The sequence below is a fragment of the Syngnathus scovelli genome, chromosome 2 (assembly GCF_024217435.2).
Source record: "Syngnathus scovelli strain Florida chromosome 2, RoL_Ssco_1.2, whole genome shotgun sequence".
NCBI lineage: Eukaryota > Metazoa > Chordata > Actinopteri > Syngnathiformes > Syngnathidae > Syngnathus > Syngnathus scovelli.
The window spans coordinates 13,586,428-13,602,405 of record NC_090848.1 but is presented as its reverse complement, the minus strand read 5'-3'; the positions used below and the strand labels follow the sequence as shown (position 1 = coordinate 13,602,405).

The 15,978-nt window shown below is 40.3% G+C and overlaps 4 protein-coding genes across 6 annotated transcripts; 3 read left to right on the top strand and 1 right to left on the bottom strand.

Moving 5' to 3' along the window:
• Window positions 1-196: 196 nt before the first annotated feature.
• nppb (natriuretic peptide B) lies at window positions 197-1,498 on the top strand. The gene is made up of 3 exons (XM_049755041.1): window positions 197-865; window positions 959-1,229; window positions 1,305-1,498. The coding sequence occupies exons 1-3, from the start codon at window positions 752-754 to the stop codon at window positions 1,313-1,315; spliced, it is 396 nt and encodes a 131-aa protein (XP_049610998.1). The 5' UTR covers window positions 197-751; the 3' UTR covers window positions 1,316-1,498.
• A 1,595-nt stretch (window positions 1,499-3,093) lies between these two features.
• nppa (natriuretic peptide A) lies at window positions 3,094-4,457 on the top strand. 2 transcript variants are annotated; one of them, XM_049753154.1, is made up of 3 exons: window positions 3,094-3,224; window positions 3,336-3,660; window positions 4,212-4,457. In XM_049753154.1, exons 1-3 carry the CDS (start codon window positions 3,114-3,116, stop codon window positions 4,214-4,216), a joined length of 441 nt encoding a protein of 146 aa, XP_049609111.1. In that variant the 5' UTR covers window positions 3,094-3,113; the 3' UTR covers window positions 4,217-4,457. The 2 variants fall into 2 exon arrangements, with proteins under 2 accessions (XP_049609111.1, XP_049609110.1); XM_049753153.1 differs by having other exon boundaries at window positions 4,207-4,457.
• A 968-nt stretch (window positions 4,458-5,425) lies between these two features.
• On the bottom strand, window positions 5,426-9,792 carry LOC125989115 (uncharacterized). Its single transcript, XM_049755137.2, has 8 exons — window positions 9,578-9,792; window positions 7,887-9,015; window positions 7,254-7,388; window positions 6,983-7,157; window positions 6,787-6,885; window positions 6,394-6,485; window positions 6,153-6,293; window positions 5,426-5,938 (listed from the first exon to the last, which is right to left on the bottom strand). The coding sequence occupies exons 1-8, from the start codon at window positions 9,724-9,726 to the stop codon at window positions 5,669-5,671; spliced, it is 2,190 nt and encodes a 729-aa protein (XP_049611094.1). The 5' UTR covers window positions 9,727-9,792; the 3' UTR covers window positions 5,426-5,668.
• A 778-nt stretch (window positions 9,793-10,570) lies between these two features.
• On the top strand, window positions 10,571-15,438 carry LOC125987692 (polyhomeotic-like protein 2). 2 transcript variants are annotated; one of them, XM_049752049.1, is made up of 7 exons: window positions 10,571-10,771; window positions 13,305-13,467; window positions 13,852-13,930; window positions 14,347-14,458; window positions 14,743-14,869; window positions 14,956-15,142; window positions 15,251-15,438. In XM_049752049.1, exons 2-7 carry the CDS (start codon window positions 13,330-13,332, stop codon window positions 15,403-15,405), a joined length of 798 nt encoding a protein of 265 aa, XP_049608006.1. In that variant the 5' UTR covers window positions 10,571-10,771; window positions 13,305-13,329; the 3' UTR covers window positions 15,406-15,438. The 2 variants fall into 2 exon arrangements, with proteins under 2 accessions (XP_049608006.1, XP_049608007.1); XM_049752050.1 differs by having other exon boundaries at window positions 10,571-10,876.
• The last annotated feature ends 540 nt before the right edge of the window (window positions 15,439-15,978 follow it).

Sequence of the window (15,978 nt, the reverse complement as noted above, 5' to 3'; positions counted from 1 at the left end):
AATTTTGAAAGCACATTTTACCGCACATGTAAACACCTATTACTGTTAAAATAACAGAATCCAAATCTGCTGTGTTCCAAAACCTTTTGTGGCAATTTCTGAATTCCTGCCCTCAAATATAAAATTTTGCCTTAACCCTTGATTATTTAAAAAAAAAAAAAAAACTTTCATATATGGTTTATAATGAGTAAGTTGTATTTAAAATACAGAAATTATATAATACATAAATTCGTACTCATTTTTCTGCCACATGATTGAACGACATTTTACAGGCGTACTTAAAGCCACTCTGGGTTTTTTTTTTTCCTGTCAGACTGTCAGTCTGAAGCCAGTTTGTCCTTGTTAAGGCACCCGTCAACAATCGCATATACACTCCTTAAATTAGTAACATCTCTCTCGCTCGCTCCCTCCCTCCCATTCTCACTACGCAGTGTTGCCATTTACTACTTCCCGTAACTCCGTGACAACAACGTCCCGTGTTAGGGCTTGTCAGGAGCTGGTGGTCTGTTTCTGGGAGTGTATGGATGCCACTATGTCATATGAATGTCTGAATGTCCCACTTCTGAGAGACAACCCTTTAAAGGGAGTCGTTTCCGACAGCTTGCGCTATCAGGACCAGGTGTCAGGAATGCAAGTCCAATTCCTGGCATAGCCTCATCGTGTATAAAAGAGCAGAGGTTGGTCCTGAGGGATACAGCATCCAGGAGCTATTCAGCAAAGAATCTCCCAAAAGGTCCACCAGAAGAGAAATATGCCGCTTTTTTCCCATGTGGCCTGTGGCCTTCTCCTCATCTTGGAACTTCAGCTCATCAGCGCATATCCTGTTAGCACCAGCTTGACCTCCAGTGATGTGGACATCTTAAGGGTATGTTACAGTTATGTAATTCCAAATGGTTACGGATTTGATTTCATTTCCATTCATGAACTCAAAGAAATGTTACCTCCTGGCATGCTGTAGGTGCTCCTTGACAGATTAGAGGAGTCACTTCCAGAACGGAATGAGATGGAGCAGACTCTCACTGCAGAGAAGGAGAACACTCTTGATGACTTGAACGCACAGCAGCCGCAGGAAGCCTTGGACGAAGCTTCACTTAGGGAGTTTCTGTCAGCCAAAAACCTGAAGAGCATCCGCAGCGACTCCAGCAGGAGATCTTCTGGTTGCTTTGGTCGCCGTATGGAACGAATAGGTTCCATGAGCTCCCTAGGCTGCAAAAGTGTTGGCAAATCCAGTAAGTTGACAATAGATAAAATAGCAAAAATGGAAAAAGTTGTAAAAATGTGTTCCATGTGTTGCTATCTTGCAGATTCCAAATGACGATGAAGTCTTACCATCGACCACCTTGCGGAACTGCAACGTCGAGGCCAAAAGTTATTTAGTGCTCTATATTTATTTTACCCAATATTTATATTAATTTGTTTGTGCATTATATGTTTATTTATTTAAATGTATGTAAAGCAATTCCTGCCCGGAATGTTTCAATAAATGTTTACAACTGCAGATGACTCAAGTTCATCCACTCAATATTGACAGCAAGTAGACAATCACTAAACAATACACATTTTTCAACCATCCTCATGAATGACAAACAGCATAACAAATCTACTGTGGCCATGTTAGATCTACATGATCCCATATCATCATGAAGATTAACTAGGTCCCTTGTCACTCACTGTCACCTGGACAATACATTTTATGATTTAATTAATCAGCCACAAACTGCATACTGTAATGTGACTAAGATGCACATACCCCATTCTTGTTATTGTGAATGTAGTCATTGTCTTCATTAATGAAAGCATAAAATGTATTTTCAGCACCATGGAGAGCACACAAGCATACGATGTTGATTAGATATATATATATATATATATATATATATATATATATATGAGACGAAAGAAAATGGAGGAATATGATTCTTTGTCAATTGATGCCCTTGTAATGCAATTGAGAGACTCACAAAGGATCAGGATCTCCTGTGATCCAAATGATGCATTGTGTTGGCGAGCGTATGATGGTCAATGTCTAAGGGAAAACTCTTGTGGCGTCATCCCAGCGTTGTTGTGAAATGGTTCACTTATCAAAAATAAATTGTTTACAGATGTATATAAAGTCCTTAAGTTTATTTTTCAAGATAATTTTCAAAATTATTATTATTATTATTATTATTATTATTATTATTATTATTATTATTATTATTATTATTTGTAGTCAGCGCAGAAAAAAATATATTGATATATTTTTTAGCTGTTTTATTACAAATTACTTTATGTTAGTATATGACGCATAAGTGACTATGGATTTGAAAACAAATCCGCTATTTTTTTCTTTTGCAACAAAAATAATTCTGAAGCGTCATAACAATCTTTTTTGAAATAATGACAAACCTTGTAAAAGTACAGTATTTGCTATATAATAATATTGCTTTATAATTTATTATGATCACCTTTAGTGTTTTCAAAATCATAAAGATTGGGATATTTATTGTTAAGGAATATTGAGGAAATTGAAGGCAATTGGACAAAGTAGAAAATATATGTATATCTTACATCTTTGCATGTTTGTTGAATATCAAATTTCTAATGCTGTTTACAAATATGATCTTGTCTCGGTGTAGTATAACAAACACTTGTTACTACTATTATTTATGTGTGAATACACAAAACCAAACAACAAAAAAAAGCAGACATCAACAAGATTGTATTTGCAAGATCATGAGCCACATTGACCGTAATTGCCCCCAAGTATAATCGATGCCCTAAGGTGGAGGGATCCAGTTTTCTCCTACTATGGTGTTTGTCTGCATGCGGAGGGCATTCCTGTGACTAAACACCATGTCTGAGCTCACAGCTTGGAGATGGCTCCTGAGGTCATGCCACAGTTGTCTGGGAAGGCTGATAATTGTGAATTATGGACCTCCACACACACACCAGTCACTTCCGAGTATCACTTAAAAGTACATCTGACTTATCGCGCCAAAGTGTTAGAATGCACTTGAAGCGATATGCAAGAGGAGGAGCCATTGATGCCGTCAACTAATTGTGTACGTGTACGTGCATATAAAAGTAGTTTCCAGCGGTGGCCGTAATGCAACTTGCATTTGGAGGATAACATGAGGGCTGTGGTCCTGTGGGGCCTGCTGTCCCTGCTGTGTCAATACACGCTGGTTAGCGGTCACCTTTTGGGAAGGACGTCCTCTCTTGATGATTTGGCCCAGCTCAAGGTAAGAAAGGAAGGTCACACACTGACAACAAACACTTGTGTGGTTTGGGTGGTGTGCAATGTCGGCTGTCAAACAAGTTGATATTTCTAAATCCTGCCCTCTGCACAACAGTCTTTGCTTGAGCGCTTTGAGGAGACTCTGGCCGAAGCAGCTCAGGAGGAAACCTCTGAAACGGACTATACGACATTGAACCAAGAACCAGAACGCAGCCAATCCAACCGAGGATGGAACACGGAGCAGGACAGGGACCAAGAACCTGCCGCAGCCGCAGTAGAGCGATCCCAAGCGGTGGCTGAAGGCCAGAGCCGGGCCTTGAGTCAGAGGAACCGCTTACTGGATCTGCTGATAACGGCCAGAAAGCGGACATCGGGCTGCTTTGGTGCCAGGATGGATCGGATTGGGAACGCTAGCGGGCTGGGCTGCAACACTGCGAGAGGTGAGTGTGCGAGGAACAGTTACGTTCGACCCTTTTCTATATTTTTGTCTTTTATTCAATTGCAGAATAGTGTGTCGTGTAAAATTCTTTTGAGATTCCTTCATACTAAAAACAAATATTGCACTAAATATAGTACAAATAGTTTACTACAAATGCACCATTACACTGTATGCAGTTGTTATTGTTCTTTCATTTATTCGTTCATTTTACTGCATTGCCAATACAACCCACACTGACTACTGAGAATAGATCAAGTGTAAACACTTCCTCTAAACTGATTACCGGAAAAATTACACAAGACTGTATTGAGAAACACTTTTCTTTCATTTGGGCAGAATAAACACAGCAAAGTTGAGTCTTAAAAAAGGGCACATTATCTGGTTTTCTGAATTTTTTTTTTTTTAAAGTGTGCGTGCAGGTAAAGTTGGATTTCATAACAACCAAGAACACAACATCACCATAATGATATCATTAAAGTTGAAATAATAAGTGAAAGGATGTCCTTTTAATAATCAACCATTTCTCTTCTTGTGTTTAATTTTTCAGGATAGGCTGATTCTTCTGTGGGATACATGTTTGATCCTTTTGTCATTTATTAAGTCAAGTTTAATCAATTTAATATATGATATTACATTGAAAAGCTGTGTGTGTGCATCCATTCATGTCTTTCTGTGTGTTTGTCAACCAAATGATGAACTATGTGAAGAATCTATGACACTGTATGCTGTATAATAGTGAGACAACTGCATGTTTGTTCTTCTCGATTAAAAACTTCAAATAAAACCCTCTTTTACATATTTCCATAATTTCAGATTTTTTTTTCAACTTGAAATCACACACAAAATAAAATGTATGATGTGGAGAGGAATTAATGAGGATGTGTAAAATGTATCAGACGTTTATTAGGGGGGAGGCCTTTATTTTTACACTTTTTTTTTTTATAGATATACCACAATTTAAGATCAATAACAAGAAAATGAAACACATACAGGATAGACAATGCATCCAACTAAATCCTAGATGGAAATGTCTCTGCGATTCATTCATTCATAATTTTGGGTGAATGTGTATGGCAACCAGCACAATGGAAGTGTTATTATGGGTTACATCACAGAGGCGGTCACAGTTGCTCCAGTCAAGTTGTATTATGTACATCATGTCAACCAAGTTAAATGCTAACGAAATTCGGAGCAGCTCCCAAGCATGCTGTTTTAGAAAGCCTTCCCAACAGACCATAATCAACATGTACACTGAAATGAGATACACTATACAATGGTACATTTGCTTTCTTTCAAAAGTGGAATAACAACTTTTCAAAATTACTCTATAATACTGTAAATGACTAATAAAGTACTTCACACCACTTAAATGAATAATTTAACACATTCGTGAATTCACAACATGTCAGGACTGATTTGGTAACTGGTGGGTGTTGAAGAATCAGTTACAACAGATGCAAATCAATGTTCAAGAAAATTGACGTTGGGATTCGAGAAGTCACTGAGACGCAACAAAACACCACGTGGGAGTATTCAAAGTATCCTATTACAATTGATGGCAACACAAGTATTACGTTTAGGTCAAAAAAGGTCGTTAAGTTTATGGGTAGTTGAGCATCAAGATGGCACTGAGTAATAATCCTATGTTGAAATTGAGGGGGAAAGAAATCGTGTTACTATTCTATAGTGGGGCAAAGCTCCCTCTAGCGGGCATAGGATAGAAGCTGTCTAGAAAAAAAAGACAATGAACAAGAGAGAGAGAGAGAGAGAGAGAGAGAGAGAGAGAGAGAGAGAGAGAGAGAGAGAGAGAGAGAGAGAGAGAGAGACAGAAAGAGAGAGAGAGAGAGAGAGAGAGAGAGAGAGAGAGAGAGAGAGAGAGACAGAAAGAGAGAGAGAGAGAGAGAGAGAGAGAGAGAGAGAGAGAGAGAGAGAGAGAGAGAGAGAGAGAGAGAGAGAGAGAGACTCTCTTAACTTTATGAATGCCTTATTTTGTTACATAAGGTCCAGTGTTAACCGAGGTTATTGTTGTTATTGTTTTTGGAGCCAGGCAGAATGTCACATTTGTCTCCACTGCTGCTGCACTGACCGGGCAGGAAGGCGGACTCATCCCCACCCTGCAGTCCCCCACTTTTGGAGGCCAAGGTAGCATTGTTGCTGCCTGAAGGCCCCATATGAGCTGCGACACTCAGGTCCGCCTTATCAGATTGAGGCTGTGGTAGCGTGTGATTGGGCACTGGGGTGGTGGCGTTTTCACTGAGGCTCTGCACTGTCACTGATGACTGGCAGGCAAACACAAACAAAACCAAAATTACACTTTGGAAATTGTAATTAAATGTACTGAATTATATTGTGTTATCATTGGAAATTGCAAAGTTAGAACTGTTTCTGAAACATCTCATGGTAAGGTCATGTGACGGAATGGAGAGAGATAGACCACCCTTACTGTTGAGTGACCAATATTTAAATAATATAAATGAAACCAGTTACACTCACATTTCCTGCAGAAATATCACTGCTGGCCTCAGTTTTCTTTTTTCTCGCCATGTTGGGATTCCAGTGGCAAACCAGGCTGTCATTCTGGACACTGTAGTTCTTATGGCCAATCAACCAGTACGTGTTCATTTTGCCTTTACCCTGGCGGAAATTAGAGGGATATTTCAAATAAATTATTATTTGGATCACAGTAGGGAAATTGAGCCAGATGGCATATCTTATTATTCAAAGAGATTCTCACCTTGATTTCAATCTCCCCTCGAAGCTGCAGCTCATAGGCAAAATCTTTAGTAAGGGCCAAGTAGGTTGCAGAACTAGTGTGGATTTTTTGAGCTGTCACATAAAATGACATACTATTAAAAAACACACAAATTATTACAGGTAAAAATATACTGTATGACCCTCAAACAATATGCATTCATAACATTTATTTATAAATTTCTTTGCATTTTTCACCTCCTGAAAATGACCTGGGGTGTAACATGTAGCAACTCCGTATTTGACTGGAGTTAAAAGCTTGTAAATTACATTGCCGCCCCCTGTAGGAGGGGAGTGGATTAGCATCACCACTGATAACTAGTTTTGAATTGGATTTATCTGGCAATAAAGATAACTCGCTTATAGGTCAACCTACGCAGACTGGTGGACTCCATTCTCGAAGCCGTATTCACCGTATCCCCAAACAGACAGTATCTGGGCATCTTGTAGCCCACTATTCCGGCCACGCATGGACCTGATTAGGAATCAAAACAAAATCAGAAAATATATTGTAGGGAAACGGCAACAACAAATGGACACCACAAGGATCCATGATGAGGGATCGCTTTTACCTGTGTGAATCCCAGCTCGGAGCTGCAGCCTCTGGTTGGGCATGTGAGGGATGCACACCTGTCGGACGGCTGCGATGAGATCCAGAGCCATCTTGGCAATTTCGTCAGCATGTCTGTCCCCGTTTCTCTCGGGGAGTCCGCTCACTACCATGTACGCATCTCCAATTGTCTCGACCTGGATGGAAAGGCACACAACGCAATGGCGATCATTTCGTATCCTGTTCAAGGTCTCGCGGAGTTTGTATTTGTATGTTTTCTCGTCCTTAATTACCTTGTATACATCATGGGAGTCGATCCGTGTGTCAAAGCAAACGTAGAGGTTGTTGAGCATTTCCACCACTTGCAAAGGCGTACAGGAGGCTGAGATGGAGGTGAAACCGACAATGTCTGAGAAAAAGATGGTCACCTAGAATAGAGTGAATGAAATTTGACTTTGAAGAAGCTATATACGACAGGTTAGTGTCAATGTTTGTTCTGGAAAGACTTTAATTGGTCGTCTTGAGTTCGAAAACCTTCGTGCCGGTTGTTGAATTACAAGAAAAAAAAGCTCAAATGGATGTGCACTGACCAAATAATTAGTTTCCAAGCAAAGGAGCATTTTGAAATGGAGTTTTCCGCTTAACACAATTAAAGCAGCCCTTTTAGTACATCTGTTCAAAACCTCTTCAATAAGCCATATGCAATTTTCACCTAACAAACTTGTTTTATCTTCTGATGAATATGGAACAGAGCAATTATAGTTAATTACGTCAACAATGGCTACAAAGGGAGCGGAGACACATTCATTCAGCATGTCAGCAGATGATGCAGTGGTGGCCTCCTTATAGCAGCCTCAATATTAAAAGCCCAGAAGATGTTTTCAAGCAATCAGAGAATTTATGGAGTTGAACAAATAGACACCAACCTTCTCATAGCTCTCCGCCTCTACGTGTTTATGTCGGCGGAGCTGTTTGGCCACTGACTTTGGCAGCATTTGATGCAGCAGGTCTTCGGCTCGCTGTCTTTGACGTCTCAGGTCCTCCGTCTTCTCTGTTAAACTCTGTGCATAATTTTCAATCCACTCAGTCATTTGCTTGAAGGAGAACATGACCACCGGGTAGATGAGGCAGGCTATCGCCAGAAGGCTGATCTTCATACTGAGGCTCGAAGACACCGAGCGAGATGCCGTCCGGAGTGCCGGCACCGCACGGCCGAACAAGCAGTGCTGAGTGTCATTCAGTGCTTGGAGTCCAGCGTGTGACCCGGGCAAAGAGTTTGTTATCTCCCAAAGATTTGCGTTGAAGATATGTTTGAAATAGTGGCTTGAGTTGAACTTTTCATCTACGTTCTCCAACCAGCAGTCACGCAGTTGTTCTGTCATGAGGATAGCCAAGCTAAGGTGCCTCAATGCAAAAGTCCACTTGTCCTGGAAGGCGGGTCCAGCCGCTATATGGGGGGAGTCCAGTAGCTGGTGGTTGAGTTCTATGAAGGTGAGGAGAAGTCTTGCGGATAGAACGTCTCTCCAGTTTGAGTCATCTCTGGCTTTGCTTAAAGTATCTTCTTCTGTAATCCACATGTCAAGAATTCCTGAAATTAACACATTCAGAGCAGAAATGTGTTCAATTGTTCCATTTGTATCCAATGAAGCGTTTAGCAATCCATGAAGACGCCTTTCAATCTCCTGGCAAAATTCTGCTACTCCATCATGGCAATAAAGTCCGTAGCCATCTCTGTGGCCCGTTACGTCACCACACAAATGCAACATGGGCTGCACAACGGCAGAAACGTTGGCATTGAACATCTCATTCCTCGCCTCTTTGCTAAAGAGATGCCGCATCGATTGAAGCTTACTGACAAGGTGCAAAATGGCTGCCGTTCTGCATGAAGCCAGTTCTTCGAAAGCAGCCTCTGTAGAGTGGAGTAAGTCAAAATTGGAGTTGAGGTCTGTGGACACAGAACCAAGCAGGGCCAGGAAAGACAGCAGGCAAGCTGTCAGAATCCGTCGGACAGTACGGCCACTGCCAGAGTTGGAAAATAGGAAACACCTGGAATGACTGACAGTAAACAAAATGTCATTTAGTGCACTCCGTTCAATATTCTTGACATTTAATCGAAAACGGACTTTTGTTTTCATACCAATATTTGGATTTATGGGCTGTCTTTTCACCCCATCAAGTGTGATATTACACAAATGAGCAAATCTTTACTTATCTGCCAATTTCTGAAAATGTGTCTGTAAAATGTTCTGCACATGCTGAGCAAGGATCCAGAGCCACTCTCAAGAAATGGCCGGAACTCATTCTTAAGGCACTTTCATGCAATCATGTTAAAGCCAAAAGGTGAGCAGAGCTGCATTGAGTTTTATTGAAAAAAGAAAAGTCTGTTAAAATGCCAGAGAAAGAGAGAGAGGCCAAAACCAAATAAAAAAAAAAAAAATACAGAGAAGTCAAGTCTTTTGACTTTGATTTAAGTTCATTTGGCTTAAAAGTCAACTTATTTCTCAGATTTTCATTAACTGAGCTGTGAAGATATTTCCGCATTTAATTTTTGGGGAAAAACTAATTTAAAAAATATATTTTTTTAAATACATAAATAAAACGAAATAAATGCGCTCACCTGCAGTCTGTGTTCACATCTTTGAAGTTGGCCCTTGGAGCGACTCTTCCCTTTTTGATAAACCGTCTTTTGAGAGAAGCAGAGGACAGTGTCCCTGATGCAAGACACTGCTTTTTCATCAAATCCAGCGTTGACATGAGACTTGTCATGTAAAGTTTACTGTCTCGCACTGCTTGCTCACAAGACCATCTCAATTCTCAAACGATGGATGGCGTTCGCTGAGCAGTACCTAGTGGTAACTTGATAGACTGAAGAAACGGCGTAGAGAGAGGCCATTTCTAACTTCCGTCTGTTTTGCGCCACATTAAAAGCTTTTCAATCATTTGATTTCCGACCTCCATACATATACATATATACAGTGATTAAAAATAATGTACATAGTCGACATTTTTATTTTAGCAGATACAATTTAGCACATTTTTTTTTTGTAAATTGAAAAAAAAAATGCAATTGAAATCATTCTTAATCTATTATTTTATTCAGATTCTGATTATGAAAAATATTTTCAACAACAATTTGGAATCAGAACTCATGGAAAATAGTGACAACCAAACACTAACTAAATTCATTTTGCTGAAATCAAATACTTGTAAAATTAAGAAAATTTGCAAGTTTGGTTAATTAAAAAAAATCTGCCCAAATGAAAATAACAAATACATATTAAGTTTTTGTAAAGCACTTTGTTAGGGCAAAAGCCGTTGTGAAAGCGAATAAACAAATAAACCTATTTAGCATGAAACATAAATGTGCTTTATTGCTCAACACTCGTGATAGCCTATAAAGAAACAACGTGGGCCAGATCTGGCCCCTGGGCCTTGAGTTTTTAGTTTGACTACTGGATGGATAGCTATTGAGTGTATATATTACTTCATAGATTGTGTATGTATCATTAATATCGTTTGTTAGTAGGACCCAGTTTTATTGTGTTTCTGACCATTTCAAATGATGCTGATCGTGATGGTTGAGCTTTTATTTTGGAGGATGAAACAGGAAGTGGTGCTTAACGGTTTGTTGTTGTCCGGCATTAGGCACGCGCACGTAAAAGCGAAAAGTGTTGTGCAGTTTATGTCCCATTCAAAGTGTTGCATTTCACTTTTATTGTACTTTGAGGCCATGAACACAAAGAAATGATGAACTAATCTGGGCCGCAGTTCGCTCGGCTGGGCTCGGACCAGTGTTGGCGGAGCAAGAACGGTGAGTGAATGAAACATCGGCCGCAGAACAAAGGGGTCCGCTTCCCTGGAACACACCATTGTTTAACCAGGAGGGCGCCGTTTTCTTTCCCCAAGTGGTCCAAAGGTGGGTTCGGACTGAAATAGTTCTTTCAACTCTTCAGTTCTTCTGTCCTCGTGGGGAACACTGCAGTGGAAATGTTGCTTTTCACGCGTGCAACACGCAAACCCCCTTAGAGACACATTGGGGATAATTTTGCTCATCTTTATTCATACGAAAATTATACTAAACAGTTTTTGGGTGTGTGGTACCTTAAGATCACAGAACTCGTGCAAAGTTCCACTCAAAACAAACAACTGAAACAACCAGCTTAATCTTCGATTTACGATTAAGTTCCTTTGCAATGTACGGCAACTTAACCTTTAAGTGTACGTAAGTCGAAACGAAATGTCGTTTAATCACTAACCGTCTTCAACGGGGTTGAAATGGATAAAAAAAACGTGTTGGCCCTTAATAGAAATGCAAATGAAAAATAAGGATAATGATATAAAGCGTTGATAATTGAGCGTTTTTTCACCACATCAATATCTAACATTGACCTACGCCAATGTCGTAATTAAATCATGATTATGAATATTTGTAAAAATTCTGGACAATATACAGGATAGTCTCAGAAAATTAGAATATTGTGATAAAGTACTTTATTTTCTGTAATGCAATTAAAAAAAGTCATACGTTCTCGATTCATTACAAATCAACTGAAATATTGCAAGCCTTTCATTATTTTAATATTGCTGATTATGGCATACAGCTTAAGAAAACTCAAATATCCTATCTCAAAATATTAAAATATCATGAAAAAGTATACTAGTAGGGTATTCAACTAATTAACTCAGAACACCTGCAAGAGTTTCCTGAGCCTTGAAAAACACTCAGCTTGGTTCAGTAAACTAAATCACAAGCATGGGGAAGACTGCTGATCTGACTGCTGTCCAGAGGACCATCATTGACACCCTCCACCAGGAGGGTAAGACACAAAAAGAAATTTATCAAAGAGCAAGCTGTTCACAGTGCAGTTTCAAAGCACATCCACAAAAAGTCAGTTGGAAGAGGGAAATGTGGCAGGAAACGCTGCACAACCAAGAGAGATGACCACACCCTTAACAGTAATGTGAAGAAGAGTCGCTTCCAGAATTTGGGGGAGCTTCAAAGACAGTGGACTGAAGCTGGGGTCCAGGTATCAAAAGCTACTGTTCACAGACGTGTCCGGGAAATGGGCTACAATAGCCGTATTCCTATGGTCAAGCCACTTCTGAACTCAAGACCACGGAAGAAGCGTCTGACTTGGGCTATGGAAAAGAAGCACTGGACAGTTGCAGAGTGGTCTAAAGTCCTCTTTTCAGACAAAAGCAAGTTTTGTATTTCATTTGGAAGTCAAGGCGCCAGAGTCTGGAGAAAGGCTGGAGAGAAGCAAAATCCAAGTTGCTTGAAATCCAGTATGAAGTTCCCACAGTCAGCGATGGTTTGGGGAGCCGTGTCAGCTGCTGGTGTTGGTCCACTGTGTTTCATCAAGTCCAGAGTAAATGCAGATTTTAGAGCACTACATGCTTCCGTCTGCTGAAGAGCTCTATGGAGATGATGATTTTCATCTTCCAACATGATCTGGCACCTGCCCACAGTGCCAAAACCACCAAGCACTAGCATTAATGGACATTGATTTTGTTTTGCTTATATATATATAAAAAAAAAAAAAAAAAAAAAACTTTTCCTCACCCCCCGTGGGTGGTCTCTTTTTCCCTTCAAGCTCGGGTCCTCTACCAGAGGCCTGGGAGCTTGAGGGTTCTACGCAGTATCTTTGCTGTTCCTAGTACTGCACTTTTCTGGACTGAGATGTCAGATGTTTTTCCTGGGATCTGTTTCAGCCACTCCTCCAGTTTGGGGGTTACTGCCCCTAGTGCTCCAATGACCACAGGTACCACTGAAGTCTTAACTCTCCAGGTCTTCTCCAGCTCTTCTCTCAGCCCTTGATATTTCTCAAGTTTCTCATGTTCCTTTTTCCTAATGTTACCATCATTTGGGATGGCTATGTCAACCACAACGGCTTTCCTCTGCTCTTTGTCCACCACCACAATGTCCGGTTGGTTCGCCATTACCATTCTGTCTGTCTGGATCTGGAAGTCCCAGAGGATCTTGGCTTGGTCATTCTCTACCACCTTTGGAGGTGTTTCCCACTTGGATCTTGGGACTTCCTAGAAGAGAAATAAAAACAATAAAAATAAAATATATATATATATATATATATATATATATATTTTATTTTTATTTTTTTAGCATCACCGTTTTATTTCTTGTTCAACTTACTTCAGCTGTAAGGATTTTAAAGTCAGACCTAGTACCTCGGAATTGCTCTTACGTACATAGTAGATCTAGAATGCATAGTGGCGGTCTAAATGAATCCAACCTGTAAATTTAGTGATTTTTAAGCCAATTAATCAAACATTCCATTTTGGGTGTTTCTGTAAGTTTGACTAACAATGCTGTTTTTTGTTGTCAGGTGAGGGGCATCCTGTGCTCTAGTCATGACCGCTGGGAATGGCAATACAAACAGTAGTCGACACAGAGGAGAGAGCAAGCCAGCCCAGGCCGTAGTTAAATCCCACATCCTGACCCACTTAATAGAGGGCTTTGTTATCCAGGAGGGTGCTGAGCCTTTTCCTGTGAGTGCTCTGCTCGAGCAACACACACGCGCACACAAAGAATGTATCACTTATTGATGCTGGAATAGAGAGGCTAAGTATGGAGGGCTAGGAGTGACAAAATTAAATATTCAAATTTGTCATGGATTATTTCAATTCAAAATCTATTGGATAATCTCATAGTCCCTGCATCATGTCATCTTTTTGTCTTCCATCCTGTCCCATCACATTCAGTGGGCGAGGATGACATCATTTTGTCATCAAAAACATACTTAAGTTGACAGTGCATTTATTTTCTGTGTAGTCTCATGCCATATTATTGGCAGTTGCAAATAAGTATGATTATTAATTATCAAGACAAATCCCAAATGCAATTTTTGAAATATTATCTTTTTGTGTCTGTAGGTGGAACGTCCTTCCTTTTCGGTCGATTGTCTCCGGAGACACACGTCGGACTCAAGAATGACGGGGCTTCCGCCAAAGGGTAACATGAAGTCTCTTAGCCAAATAGCACAATGGTGTCATTGTTAGTACTTGCCTGCTGTCATTTTCTCAAGCCTGCAGCCCAGATTTTACTGGCATTTCCCTTAGACTAGTTCACAACTTTTTCTTCTTTTTTTTGTGGGGTGGCAAACAAGACACAAGAGTAAAACCTTATAGTGGCATTGAACATCAGTCCCATCTGCAACCTCATTTATGACTTTTCGTAGTAATCCCCCACTTTATCACGGTTAACGTCTCTAGGTCCGACTGTATTGGATGAAGCAGGTGTCCCCATATTGTGGAATTTCACGTTATTTTTTTATGCTATCATTAATACATTAGGGCCATACCAATGTCACATCTCAGTGCCGTCGGTGGATTAACACCGTTAACGTCTGCCTTATCTTCTCTGTTCAGATTTAAAAGCTCGACAAGAGCCTATGCTTACCTGTGAGCTTTGCGGCAAGGTGGATTTTGCGTACGTCTTCAAAAGGTCCAAGAGATTCTGTTCGACATCATGTGCTAAAAGGTAAATAAAGTGTCGTCTGACTTTATCTGTCCCATCCATCTCCAACTACCAGTATGATTCAATTCGGTACAGTGTTATTTTTTATTGACTTTTTGTTATTGAAGGTTTTAGATAAGCTCCAGCGATCCTAAACAGGATCAACACCATAATTAAATGGTGCACTTTACAAACGTCCTCCATTTTCTAAGATCACTGTGAATACAAGTCAAACATTGACTTGACTTCTCTTTCACTCAAAAGTGTAACGGAACAAATGAACATCCACCCAATGTTTTTGTTTCTAGATACAATGTAGGATGCACAAAAAGAATTGGTCTCTTCCCAAACCGCAAATCCACCTTAGAGGACATGAAGAAACAAAAAGGACACAATGAAAAACATAAAAACTCCAGTTTGGAGTTTAAAGACAAGGTGGGATCAAGTCAGCTTCACTTGTTTTTCATTTTGAACATATCCATGTCGCTATTTATCAGTTGGTGGTTTTTGAACGCTTTCAGACATCTTCATGCGGGCGGACATCTGGTCACGTAACTCAACCTGCACAGGGAGAAGCCAGCCAATGTTCGGACTTGTCCGGCTATAAACAAGACCAATGGGGGCCTTCGGCACAAGGCATTGACGTGCCGAGGGACCCCAGCCAGTGGAACGTGGACGACGTTTATGTTTTTATCTGCTCTCTGCCGGGTGGGGCCTTTTTTCATCGATTTATTTTCCTCACATTTGTATTGTCCATCAGGTGGCATGCAGAGCTGCTGTGCTCATATCCTTACAATCCACCATTTGCGTCAACAGGTTGTCTGGAGATCGCGGAGGGTTTTCGTTTGCAAGAGATCGACGGTCAGGCTCTCCTGCTGCTGAAGGAGGACCATCTGGTGGGGGCCATGAACATCAAACTAGGCCCCGCGCTTAAGATTGCTGCCCATATTGGCATGCTCAAAGACTTGTAGCTCCGTTGATCATGCACATACCCTTGATACAGGTAATCTCGGGACATAAAATGTATATGTGGTTACTTTCAAAAGTGTCTCACAGCAATTCAAAGGTCAGTTTGTGACTTTTCACAGTTTTGCTTTGAAACCAGTAGTGTTGGCATGCAAAAGGGTGTAGGAGCCACTCATCAAAAGGCAGATTAAGTTTCAGAGCTTCCTGTGTGGTTTGTAGACTGACAAACTTTTACACACCACAGGCATTATTAGCAAAGTGATGACATTCTTGTAAATAACTTCTTTTTTTGGGGGGGTGTGGGGGGGCTACATTTTCAGAAATATCTGTGAGGTACAAAAGTTGTTTGTTAGGGCTTTGGTTCTAGTTTGATAGACTTCAATACACTGTCACTATTCGTACAACAATATCAGAGTGAAAATGTTCACATTTCAAACTTGATTAAAACAAATTTTTTGAATTTAAAATTTCTGTGATGTTGAAATCCACATTTTGATTTGATTCAGTGCATACGATGAGCAGCCCCATACAGTTGCTAACAATCCTGCCAGTTAAATTCACACTACATTGATCCCCCA

What these genes read in the sequence shown, in the direction of transcription:
- nppb (XM_049755041.1), top strand. Translation starts at nt 752, where the DNA reads ATGCCGCTTTTTTCCCATGTGGCCTGTGGCCTTCTCCTCATCTTGGAA. An exon ending in GTGATGTGGACATCTTAAGG is followed by an intron (nt 866 to 958) that starts GTATGTTACAGT and finishes GGCATGCTGTAG; the next exon opens with GTGCTCCTTGACAGATTAGA.
- nppa (XM_049753154.1), top strand. Translation starts at nt 3,114, where the DNA reads ATGAGGGCTGTGGTCCTGTGGGGCCTGCTGTCCCTGCTGTGTCAATAC. An exon ending in ATGATTTGGCCCAGCTCAAG is followed by an intron (nt 3,225 to 3,335) that starts GTAAGAAAGGAA and finishes TCTGCACAACAG; the next exon opens with TCTTTGCTTGAGCGCTTTGA.
- LOC125987692 (XM_049752049.1), top strand. Translation starts at nt 13,330, where the DNA reads ATGACCGCTGGGAATGGCAATACAAACAGTAGTCGACACAGAGGAGAG. An exon ending in GTTTGGAGTTTAAAGACAAG is followed by an intron (nt 14,870 to 14,955) that starts GTGGGATCAAGT and finishes GAACGCTTTCAG; the next exon opens with ACATCTTCATGCGGGCGGAC. An exon ending in TTTTATCTGCTCTCTGCCGG is followed by an intron (nt 15,143 to 15,250) that starts GTGGGGCCTTTT and finishes TTGCGTCAACAG; the next exon opens with GTTGTCTGGAGATCGCGGAG.
- LOC125989115 (XM_049755137.2), bottom strand. Translation starts at nt 9,726, where the DNA reads ATGACAAGTCTCATGTCAACGCTGGATTTGATGAAAAAGCAGTGTCTT. An exon ending in ACTCCCATGATGTATACAAG is followed by an intron (nt 7,158 to 7,253) that starts GTAATTAAGGAC and finishes CTTTCCATCCAG; the next exon opens with GTCGAGACAATTGGAGATGC. An exon ending in CCGAGCTGGGATTCACACAG is followed by an intron (nt 6,886 to 6,982) that starts GTAAAAGCGATC and finishes ATTCCTAATCAG; the next exon opens with GTCCATGCGTGGCCGGAATA.